The sequence below is a fragment of the Ambystoma mexicanum genome, chromosome 9, assembly GCF_040938575.1.
Source record: "Ambystoma mexicanum isolate Mex_15411 chromosome 9, UKY_AmexF1_1, whole genome shotgun sequence".
NCBI classification, from domain to species: Eukaryota; Metazoa; Chordata; class Amphibia; order Caudata; family Ambystomatidae; genus Ambystoma; species Ambystoma mexicanum.
The window spans coordinates 917332815-917345517 of record NC_090931.1 but is presented as its reverse complement, the minus strand read 5'-3'; the positions used below and the strand labels follow the sequence as shown (position 1 = coordinate 917345517).

Sequence of the window (12703 nt, the reverse complement as noted above, 5' to 3'; positions counted from 1 at the left end):
CCCAAAGGCACTAGAGTTTGCCCCCTTCAACTTTCATTCAGATTGCGCTGGGACAGAAATGACCTTTTTAGAAAAACTCCTCATACGACCATAAAATAAAAACCCTTGAAAAGTATACTTCTGTGCCACGTGTTCTATTGATCAAGCACATAGTGCAGCAAGCTTCGTGAGATTATGGAAAAAAAAGTAACTTTAAGAAGAAAATTGCCTTAATTGTATAAAACGGGAAAACAAATTTCAGGCCCGGCATGGATAGATCGTATCTTCTATAAATATTGTTTTGGACAACCCCTCCAATTTCTCAGAATAATTTCATAGATGGGCGTGAACTGTAATAGAGGCTGAAAATGTATATGAAAACAAAAGTTATGTTCAAATAAGTAAAAAAAAAATACAAATGTCTTGTTCGAATGCGAAGCGTATGTGGGAAGAATTTTCAGAGTAATAATGTTTTACTTACACTCCAAGGAATAGAATCGGTGTAGAGTAGGTGAGCAAACATTTTGGCCACATTTCTTAATTTGTTTGTTTCCAAGCGGTGAATGGTTTCGTACTGCTCTCTGAAAATGTTCTCAAATGCTTCCATGTATTCTTTCTTTAGCACGCAAAAACGCTAAAATTTTAAAAATTAAAAGCACATTAGTATAAAAGACATTCCATGTCAAGCAATAGAATTTCTGAAAATAAAAAAGAAATGAAGACATGTGAACTACAATTTAATGGTAACCAAAAGAAGCATTTATACTGACCATGCAATAGACTAACAGGTCGCTAATAATGCTCAAAAGCATTTAAAAAGTGCACTTCGCCACAAACTGTTTCTTGGCACTGAGGATGACTGGGATGGGGTTCTGGCTGTTAAGTCTCACTGACAACATTATCTGTATTACTGATTGAATGACCATGCTTTCACAGATCCGTGGAAATCGAAAGGCGGATCCAAAAAGCACATGTGTCTTTAAGCAGCCATATTAGGTAAGCGGACAGTCATGGGTGTTTTTCTGGAACATTTGTACATCTACAGTAGAATATTGAACGTAGTTATTCTGAGCAGAAGGTGAAGGGGTACCATTATTGGTGCAAAGCCTTTGCAGATCTTGATATCTTCAAGCTACAGTCAACTACATTTTGGGATCTCTTAAATCAGTTCACGAGTCATGGCAAAATGAACAAATTAAAGAATTGTGATGTATCACCAGAGCAAACAAAGTAAAACATATCCTATCACCCAAAATCATTCTCTTTGGTGGAGCATTCGCCCAACAGCATTACTACTTGCTGTTGTAAGCTGAATCAAAATGGCCAGCAGACCTTCCGTAGCCTATCCTTTTCTCCTGTACCTGACAAATCCGCTTCCCGACCGATGCTATCCCGCTGTGGATAGCAAAGGAGGCGATAGATCAAATTGCCCAGTTGGTAGCAAAAGCCGTCAATGACTCATTCAAAACTGGTCTCATTCCTACTTCACTCAAGCACGCTCTGGTGATTCCTTTATTGAAAAAACACACTCTTTATCCCTTGGTGCTTGACAACTATCGACCCATCTCTTGGCTACCTATTCTATTTCATCCTTCCCCAATCTGGGTTCCGGCTGGGCCACGGAACGGAAGGGGTCCAGGTTTCAGTGCTGGACGATCTTGTTCGACTGTATGATTTGGGCAGCACAGGGTCAGTAATTCTGCTAGACCCGACGGCCGCCTTTGACACCAACTATCATGCAGTCCTGCTGAGATGCCTTGCAGGGGCTGGACTCTCCGGGGGAGGTACTGGCCTGATTCTCCTCTTTTCTATACGATCGGTTCCAATCTCTCTCTTTACCACCGTTCCGCTCTGCTCCCAATGCACTTGTTTGTGGGGTTCCTCAAGGCTCCGCCATCTCCCCTGTTTTGTTTAACATTTATATTCAGCCAGTGACGAAGCTCATTGCCTCCCACAGCTTCACTTGCTAGGCCTATGCTGATGACACCCAAATCTTGGTCCGCCTGTATGTGGTGGTATCAGAGATGGCTGTCAGGCTTAGGACATGCTTTGAGGCCATGCGGGGATGGAGGTCCTCAAACTGGCTGAAACTGAACAGGGAGAAGACATAGCTATTGGTGGTGGGTACCCCTGAGGCTGCTGTGCTCTAGTCTCCCCTCTTTTGGCCCCCGTTGTTAGGCTCTTGTCCTATTCCTGTGCCGATTGTCAAGGATTCAGGGGTGAAAAATCACATCCTCGCTTTCCACAGCTGCCCAAGTCAGTTCTATCTGTCAGGCGGGGCATCGTAGCTTAAGATACTTTGTAAAGTCCTGCAGCTTTTGCCCCCTCACTTTCGGGCACCTGTGGGCTCTTCACTAGTGCTTTCTTTGCTCGATTATTGCAATGCACTATTCCTGGAACAGACAGTTTATTTGACTCAGTGCCTTCAAATTTTACAAAATTTGACGGCCCTGCCCCCATCTAGGGACCTCATCTCTCCTGTGCTGCGTGGCCTCCACTGGCTCCCAGTGGCGAAAAGAGTGCAGTTTTGTGTTTGGTTTTTGGTGCCCTTCATGGGATGGGCCGTCTATTTGCAGGCTGAGATACGTTTTATGTAACCCCCCTGTTGTCTTCACTCTGCTGAAGTATTTCTGGTAGAGGTTCCCCGCTTCAGATTGTTCCGGGTTGGGGGCCAGGCCTTCTCAGTAGCGGGTGCCAATCTGTATAACCCTCTCCCTCTGGCCCTGCGGAGGATGGATGATTATCTGGTCTTTAGGAGAGCTCTTAAGACCTATCTGTTCTAGCTACTCTACTTGTTGGGTAGCGCCATGTCGTCTTCGGGCGACTGTGCGCTTTATAAGTTTGATATAAATAAATAAGGGAAAAAAAAACAAGAAATCTTGGCAAAAGCATGCATCTGAAACCCCCAAAAGCAATCACAATAAGGAAAAAGACGAGGGAATTACTGAACCAATGGGAAACCACTAAAAGACACCAAATGGCTGCTCTAGCAGAAACACTTGCGGGAGACGCAGATGAGAGTCCATGGACAAAGATGAATTAGCCTGAAAAAGCCAAGTGGCTCGGTAAGGTCTAAGACTGCTTTAGTGACATAAGACTTTAGTGTGCTATGAAAAACATGCACAAAATGGTCTGGGAGCCCCTCTACCGAGAACGAACACCCATGTTAGTTCGCATTAGAGGGGCTCCGACACCCTTGTTTAATTTGTAAAACTTGGGGTTTCACCATAAGTAATCCAGGGTAATACAGATGTTGACCCCTTGCTCACTGTGTCTTAGAGAGACTCAGCTTCACCTCAATGAAGAAACCCAGTGTTCAGAGGAGAATTGCCTAGCATTTCGGTTTTGGACCGCCCTTCTGGGTAGGACCAGAATGATACGCAAATGGATATTTCTCCTCTGTGAAGGGTACAGTGAGCTCAAACGTGGTTGTAGACCCTTCTGAGTGCAAGAAATTCCATAGACTACAGTATGTCACCCCTGGTCGTTCTAGCTAGAGAGGCTCCCAGACTCTTGTTTACTAGAGCGTAGAGTGCGGATGAGCGCGAAGATGGAATGTGCACTGAGATCCGATGAGCATGGAGTGCGGATGTGCATGGAGAGTGGAGAGCGGATGAGTGTGGAGAGCGGGTGAGTGTGGAGAGCGGGTGAGTGTGGAGAGCGGGTGAGTGTGGAGAGGGGGTGAGTGTGGAGAGGGGGCGAGTGTGGAGAGCGGGTGAGCAGTTGAGAGTGAACAACGGATGAGTGTGGAGAGCGGATGAGTGTGGAGAGCGGATGAGTGTGGAGAGCGGATGAGTGTGGAGAGCGGATGAGTGTGGAGAGCGGATGAGTGTGGAGAGCGGATGAGTGTGGAAAGCGGATGAGTGTGGAAAGCGGATGAGTGTGGAAAGCGGATGAGTGTGGAAAGCGGATGAGTGTGGAAAGCGGATGAGTGTGTAGTGTGGAAGAGGGTATGGAGCGGAAGTGTATGTGGAGCGAATGAGTGTTGGGTGCGGATGAGTGTGTCAAGCGGCTGAATGTGTGGTGCAGATGAGTGTGCGTAACAGATGAATGCATGGAGCGGACAAATACATAGACCAGATGAGTGTGTGGAATGGATCGACACGCAGAACAGACGAGTAGTACTGTCAAGCCAACGAGTAGTATGTTGTGCCGATGAGTGGGTGGACCGGATGAGTGCTGTGTACTGGACGAGTGTCTAATCTGGACGAGTATGAAGACTGGACGAGTGTGCCGACTGGACGAGTGTGCCGACTGGACAAGTGTGCCGACTGGACAAGTGTGCCGACTGGACAAGTGTGCCGACTGGACAAGTGTGCCGACTGGACAAGTGCGTGGACTGAACGAGGGTGCGGACTGAACGAGGGTGCGGACTGAACGAGGGTGCGGACTGAACGAGGGTGCGGACTGAACAAATGTGTGGAGCAGACAAGTGTATATGGAGCAGACGAGTGTGTGGAACGGATGAATATGTGCAACGGATGAGTATGTGCAACGGATGAGTATGTGCAACGGATGGACATATTATGTATGTGCACGGAACTGCGTGACATAGATGAACAAGTTACTTCTTACCTTGTAACGTTCTTTCGATGGGATGTTCCTCCGACGTATTCCTTATCTTAGATATCTCTTTCCAGCTTTGCTGGCCTCGGAATTTTTTTTCTCTAGAGGGCGCTGGGCGTCGGCGTCTGCCGAGTCGATGTCCCTCGACAGCCGCCGTATCGACGTCGATGTCATCCTGCCTATAAAGGCCGCGCGCAGCGTCCGTTGCTCAGTTCCGTTTTGTAGCCCACAATAATTCTTTCTGGACTAGACTAATCACCCTGAAGGAGCGTAAACTGCAACAACAAGGGAAGTAGTACTGCGGGGATGGATGGGAGGGTCGATAAGGAATACGTCGGAGGAACATCCCATCGAAAGAACGTTACAAGGTAAGAAGTAACTTGTTCTTCGAAGAGATTGTGTCCTCCGACGTATTCCTTATCTTAGATAGGCTCCCATAGCAGTATTCTGTTATTGGAGGTGGGAGTACTGACTTCATGCTTCCTCTTATTGATGAATAGAGTGCAATACTGCCCTTCCAAACCTAGTCTCTTGACTGGAGGAGGAATCCAAGTTGTAAAACCATGTAAAGGTATGGACGGACGACCATGTGGCAGCCGCACATATGTCTCTAACTGGCACTCCTCTTTTGAGGGCCGATGAAGCCGCAATACCTCTGGTCGAATGAGCCCTAAGATTTTGAGGGGGCTCTTTTCCTGCCAGCTTATAACATTCCAAAATGGCTAAAATGATCCATCTGGAAATGGTCTGCTTAGTTATCGGTAACCCCAGCTTGTGACCTGCGTAGCCTACAAACAGCTGGTCTGCTTGTCTTATCCTAGCCAGTCTACTAATGTAAAAACTTAAAGCCCTTCTTGGGTCCAGCCTGTGTAACCTCTCTTCCTCTTTCCCCGGATGAGGAGGAGGATAGAAAGATGGAAGGGTAATCTTCTGAGTGATATGAAATTCAGAAACCACCTTTGGGAGGAAATTAGGCTTCACTTGCAGAACAACTTTGTCTTTGTGAAAGATTGTATGAGGGGGTTTACAAGAAAGAGCTTGTAACTCGCTCACCCTTCTAGCAGATGTAAGTGCTATTAATAAAACAGTCTTAAGGGTAAGAAATCTTAACGAACAAGAGTGGAGTGGTTTGAAAGGTGTGCCCATCAGGAAAGTTAGGACTAAGTTTAAATCCCATAGGGGAACCTGGAATGGTCTTGGGGGATAAACGTTAGTTAACCTCTTTAGAAACTGTATTACCAAGGGTAACTTGAAATAGGATGGTTCTTCCGCAGTGCACTTAAAGATGGATAGCGCTGCGAGATAGCCCTTGATGGTGCCAACTTGAAGGCCTGAATTCGCTAAATAAAGTAGGAAGGACAAAACCATTGGTGTACCACATGAAAAGGGATCAATATTCTTTTCTCTACACCAGCTGCAAAATCTGTTCCAACGGCAGCGGTATAAAGATTTTGTTGCTGGCCTTCTTGCCGAAAGCAACACCTCCATAACATCATCAGGGAGGTCCCAATCCTTGTACCTCAGCCTTTCAGAAGCCAAGCGTGAAGGTTGAGGGTTTTGATGTCTGGATGGAGAACCTGACCTCTCTTCTGTGAGAGCAGATTCTCTCTGAGTGGAAGTCGAATTGGAGGGCAGATGGACAAGTCTAGAAGGTCCGGTTACCACATTCCCCTGGCCCAATCCGGGGCAATTAGGATCATAGTTTTCTGGAATCTTCTCAACCTTCTGATCATTTGAGGAATGACAGGGACCGGTGGAAACGCGTACAGAAGCAGAAACTCCCAGTCCACTATGAACGCGTCTCCCAGAGCTCCTCTCGGGGGAAATTCCCTTGAACAGAACAGATCGCACTTCCTGTTGACACTGGTGGCGAACAGATCCACCTGAGGGATTCCCCAAAGGGCGAAGATCTCTTGAAGGACTTCCTGAGCTAGTTCCCACTCGTGGGAGACTGTGCTCTGCCTGCTCAGAGCGTCCGCTGTCAAGTTCTTCTCTCCGGCTAGGTGAACTGCCGATAGTGAGATTCCTTCTTGTATTGCCCAAAACCAGAGCTGCATCGCCTCTCTGCACAGAGGTAGTGATCCTACGCCTCCTCTTTTGTTGAGGTAATGCATGGCCACTGTGTTGTCCGTCATTATCAGGACATTCTTTCCTTGTACAGATGGCAGAAAAGCCTTCAGCGCTAGTCTGATGGCCCTCAGCTCTAACAGGTTGATATGTAGTCTGGACTCCGATGGAGACCAACAACCGCTGATGGTCAAGTCGTTGGCGTGGGCTCCCCACCCCCTGAGTGAGGCATCCGTGACTACTGTTATCTCCGGCCAGGGTTGCCAAAACTGCTCTCCTTTCAGAATGTTCTCCTGACAGGCCCACCACTGAAGGTCTCGAGCCACCCTGTCGGGAACCTGAAGAAGATCTGTCATTCTCCCTGAGAATTGTGACCACTGAGTTCTCAGTGCCCACTGGAGGGATCTCATTCTCAGGCGAGCCTCTGGCACTTGGAAAATGCAGGATGCCATGAGGCCTAGCAACCTCAAAATGTCGAAGGCTGGGAGACGTTGGGCATTTTGAAACTTGGTAACCATCTGTAGAATATCTTGAGCCCTCACCTCTGGTGGCGAGGCTTTTCCCAGGGAAGTGTCCAGGATCGCTCCGATGAACTGGAGTCTCTGTGATGGTATCATTTGTGACTTCTTTAAAATTGAGGGAGAAGCCCAGTCTGAGAAGGGAGTGGCAAAAATGATCTAGCTGGATCTGAGCTTGTTCGGAAGATACAGCTCTGATCAACCAATCGTCCAGGTAGGGGTAGACGTGAATCCCTTCCCTCCTTAGACTTGCAGCCACTACCGACATTAACTTGTTGAAGACCCTCGGGGCGGAGGTCAGCCCAAATGGCAGCACTCGAAATTGATAATGAGAGTTGCCAATTGCGAACCTCAGGTATTTCCAGTGTTTGAGATGAATTGGCACATGGAAATAAGCGTCCTGAAGGTCCAGGGATACCAACCAGTCCTGGAACTGAAGGGCCTGAAGGATCTGAGAAAGAGTTACCATCTTGAATTTGTCTTTCCTGAGGAATTTGTTCAATTCTCGCAAATCCAAGATGGGTCTCAGTCCTCCGTCTTTCTTTGGAATGAGAAAGTAAGGGGAGTACCAGCCCCTGTTCCTCTCCGCTACAGGTACCGGTTCTATGGCACCTTTCTCTAGCAGGTCTAAAATTTCCTGCAAGAGGAGCGGATCTGGAGCTTTTTGAGAGCTGATCCCCGGTGGATGACTCTGAGGTATACGTAGGAGAGGCAGGCAGTAACCTTGTGCAACTGTCTCCAATGCCCAAGCATCTGACGTGATAGCCTGCCATTCTGCCAGATGTTGAGTTAACCTGCCTCCTACAGGTGTCTTGTGAGGGAAGTCCTCAGAGTGGTTTTGGGGCGGCTGATGCAGATGGTTAAGAGGCACCTGCTGTTGCTGCGGCTTTTGAATATCTACCCCGTCCACCTTGGGTAGTTCTTCTTTGTCCCCTTTGAGCCGGTCGTCCTCTATCTCTTCCGAATGCGGAGTAGAAGCGAAAGGACTTGCCTTTCGCAGAGGTTCCTGTGGGACGAAAAGGTGTCTGACGGATTGCAGCGCCTAGGGATTTTGCTGCTGCCTTTGATGTTTGCAGTTTTTCTAAACTGTCATCCGCCTTTTTCCCAAACAAAGAAGAGCCATCAAATGGCATGTTCAAGAGCCTGGCTTGCACATCTGGGGCAAAACCAGATTTTCTCAACCAAGCAAATCTCCTGGTTGTTGTACTTGCCGCCATTGCTCTGCTGATACTGTCAGTCGAATCAATGCCCGTCTGGAGGGATTAGCACATAGCGTCTTTACCGTCCTGTATGATATTTAGGAACGCCTCCCTTTCTTCTCCCTCCGGGATCCAGTCAGCCGCTGTAGAAGCACACTCCCAAAGTGTATGGCTAAATCTAGCAAGGGTGCAAGTAGCATTAATAGATTTTAATGCCATGCTACATGCCGAAAAGACTTTCTTAGCCATAGCATCATATTTTTTATCGTCCCTGTCCTGTGGGACGGTAGGGTAAGCAGTCTTGATGTCAGTAGAAGATGCTGCCTGTACCACCAGATTTTCTGGAGATGGGTGTTTGGACAAAAACTCCAGGTCTGCAGAAGATACCCTGTATTTAGTAGACAGTTTTTTATTTACTGCCGGGACAACATCTGGGGTTTCCCAGTTCGTCATGATTTTCCTTTGAAGAGCTTTATGAAAAGGTACTACAGGATCCTCATGTGGACCTTTATCAAGAATATCCGTGAGGTCATCCTGTTGGAAAGCCTGTGAAGGTGTTGACCACCCCATAAATTCTGTGATCCTGGCCATTAAGGCTCTATAAGGGGTTTCAGCATGCTCCCCCGGGTCTGGCCTAGCGAACTCCACCTCAGGGGAAGTGTCTAAACCACTTGCCTCATGTAAGGAATCGTGGAGTTCCTTTAATCTGCGTTCCTCTGAGGATAACTCCTCTTGAACTGGGGTTGCAGATCCCTGCAACTCAAATGTCTCTTCTTGGTCAGACAGTTCTCCCTCTTCCATGATTGAGGACATTGTTCACAAAGGGTGTGAAACCCATCTCCAAGGCAGAGGGTGCCAAACTTCTTGTAATCGGCCTCGAAAACGTCGATGGCTTCGAACGTGGCGTCGAAAACAAAGGCGGAGGCCTCGAGGTCCTCAATAGAATTGGAATTCTGCTTGAGGATGTCGACAATCTCGACGACATCGTCATCGAAGACCTCGGAATAACCACTGGGTGCGCCGCAACCGTGACTTTCCTTGGCGTCGACGCCGGTGTTGAGGATGGCGTCGAGTCGACAGACCCGTGTGTCGAAGGTCCCTTCGACAACGGCGTCGAAGACACCGACCTCAGCGTCGACGGAACCTTCGTCGACGGCATCGACGGAACCTTCGAAGAAGGATTCGAGGTCTTAGCTTTACTCGAGGGTTCGTGACGCGCTCGAGAAGCTTCCTTCGCCGGGTACTGCGACTCGCGGCGTTTTGGACCTTCGGGTCTTTCGACCAGAGCATCGCTCTCTGCAGTCTTCGAAGGGGTCGAGGCCGCTTTCTCGAAGACGCTCATCATATTTTTTCGGAATTCCTCCCATTCAGCCCGGGAACTATGTTTCGTGGGGCAAGGGATTCTCTTAGGTGAAACAGAGGAAGAGGAGGACGAAGAAGGGGATCTTCGACGTCTCCTCTTCGAGTGCTTCGATCTCGAGGAGTGATGGGACCCGCTTCGAGACCTGGAGCGTGAATGGTGACGAGGAGAGGAATGTCTCGACTTCGTCGAGGAAGAAGAAGCTTTAGAAGTCTTACGTTTTTCCAGCTTCCCCCTACGCTCCTTCAGGGCCTTAGCTGTCATGGACATACAGTCCTCGCACTCCGAACAATGGTGTTCAGCTCCCAAACACCACAGACAAACTCTGTGAGGGTCAGTCAGCGACATCTTTTTTCCACAGTCTCGGCATTTTTTAAAGCCGGACCAAGGGGTCGTCGGTTCCGACGAGGAAGCCATCGAGTATGGATCGAATATCTCGAGGAAATTGGATTAATTCTCTACGAAACTGAGCAACGATATTCCGAGGCACTGAGTAAGCGCGGAAAAACGGAACTGAGCAACGGACGCTGCACGCGGTCTTTATAGGCAGGATGTCGTCGATACGGCGGCTGTCGAGGGACATCGACTCGGCGGATGCCGACGCGCAGCGCCCTCTAGAGAAAAAATTTTCCGAGGCCAGCAAAGCTGGAAAGAGATATCTAAGATAAGGAATACGTCGGAGGACACAATCCCTTCGAAATTATGCTTTGGAATGAAGGGAACATTTGAAAAACATACATCATACCACACCCCACGCTTACTCTCTCTCTTACACCACCACTCAACTAGAACACAGAGATACTATGACACCATTCGGTATAACTGTTCTCATAGCTACATCTCCCGTTCACTCCACATCACTCTAAACATTGCTGGTTTCACACCCCCAGCCAGGCGTTCTCCTCAGGCCTAACGCAGCCACACTCGTTCTGGATAAAGCCGGCCAGAGCGAACACATACTCCTGATATCTCAACCACCACACCTACCGCTAAGAAGCAGCTACCACTCGAACTCCGCACCAGCTGCACACATACCTGGTGCGCACACGCACTTTTTTGACTGTCCCTACTCTCTCTACTGACCCGAACTTCGGTTCCCAAGGGCGTTCAACCTACCAGCGCCTTCAGACCATACCAATGGTATATAAGGCGCTATATAAATGCAAAATGACATAACATAACATAACTATGGAAAACATTGGCTGTGGCACAGTGGGCGGGAGAATGCATTCCGGACTACTTTATTAAAAACGTCTGCCAGGTGGGGGCAGGAAGAGACACTTACATATCTCAGGAAATGGCAGACTCAAGCCATCTTTCCATGGTGCTTTTCCAGAATCCATAGTAAAGAGGTGGTAGATAAAATGACTTCTTTGGATTAATGCTGGAGTCGGCAATTCCCAATTAGCCTCTTCGAGGACTGGGAGGGAGATCGAGCATAAGCATTAAACTTATCTATTTATTTTCACAGATGTCAGCTATGACCTTGGAGACCTTCTCCATCCCCCAACAATCCATTCCTCAAGGATATTCTATGCATTAATTCACCCTCTTCACCACGTTAATCTGTAAGGATCTTATTTGGCCTTTTCCCAGTTCCCCCCTTTCAAAATAGGTGTCAGGAAACCATTATGAAGCCACACAAGAGTGCTACTGAGGACCCCCTGAGGAGGAGGTTTGCCTCTGGACCATTATGCTCATGAGCTCTGCAAGTATCCCGATGCTGATCTACATGCCTCCCATATAGATTCTGTTAACTGCAGTTTGCAAACAGCTTCCGATTCTTGCAGAGATGGAATAACTCCTTTTTGATTGCATCTGGGCCACTTTTTAACTTTTTCTCTATAAAGTATGTGACCTCGGCCCTACAAAACTCTTGTTATTCAGAAAGAAGATTTGCCCTTTTCACTGTCGGTTAACACGTCATTGCAGCTCTCCTGCTTTGTTCCTCTGCACTGATTACTCATTTGAGTCCCAAAGTTAAGACCCTATATAAGTTTGTTGTGTTGCTTTGTGTGTTTCTCTTCTCTTTACAATGCTCTTTGCCCTGCAGAAACCAGCCAGCTTACCTATGTTCAATGCCCATGTACTGCAATCTTTAGTTGCACTCCTGCCACTCCCCCACCTCTCTTCTCCTCATTAAAATTAATCTAGTGCCTCGTTGATGCGTTTAAAATTGGATGTGTGGATGGTAAGGTTGCCGTTAAAGCAGTGTTCTACTGGGCTAACACCCAAGCTGACCAACTACAGACAGGAGTTAATTAGATTGTTAGATGAACTCAACCAAGGTGGGGGGTGGGTCACTGTCTTGGGTAAAACGTGTTCGAAACATGCTTCTGAAACTGCATCTCTCAGAACTCTGAAATCACCCTGAGCGAGTGAATCCAATTATGAAGCATATGGATCAGGGAGGCAAATCAAGGATAATATGGTGGAGTATTTATTTATTTATTGTTTATTTATATAGCGCTTATAAACAGGTGAAGTGCTTCAAAGCGCTTCAAGGCTGTAAGGTAAAAAGGTAATACAGGAATACAGTAATCATTCTTCAGCCTTGAAGATTCCGAATGATCTAAACAAACACTAGCATACTAGGCCTGACAACATTACTCTTAGAGCAAGTGCATGAACTGGTACAGATGAGAACAAGCTCGGGGGTGGAGGGAGGGGTAGGGGGGTTCAGACAGACAGAAAACGGTGGGAGGGGCTTGCAAGAGATTGGGGGGGCAGACTAACTGGTATTCGTACATTTAGGTCCTGTACGCATACAGGTGCAGAGGCGGGGGGGAGGGCAAAGAGTCTGGGCCAGCAGGGCCGTGGGTTAAGTGCAGAGAGGCTGCCCTGTTCAAGGAGTGGAAGTACCGTAGTGTTGAACAAAGTGAAGCAGCCCGGAGGCAAGTGCAAAAGACTGGCAGGAGAGCCTGGGACCTGTAGGCTCTGGAGGTGAACAAGGCAACCAGCCAACAAAAATTGAACAGTACAAGGGAGGAGAAAGAGGGTCGAGAGAAAAGAAA

At 47.8% G+C, this 12703-nt stretch overlaps 1 protein-coding gene across 2 annotated transcripts in view; it reads right to left on the bottom strand.

The window, feature by feature from the left end:
- The window catches only part of CWC22 (CWC22 spliceosome associated protein homolog), a 743793-nt gene that overhangs the window by 115404 nt on the left and 615686 nt on the right, over positions 1-12703 (bottom strand). For both annotated transcript variants that reach the window (XM_069616085.1, XM_069616086.1), the window contains one exon: positions 461-613. In XM_069616085.1, coding sequence (XP_069472186.1) covers positions 461-613 — 153 coding nt within the window. The remainder of the gene's footprint in view (positions 1-460; positions 614-12703) is intronic.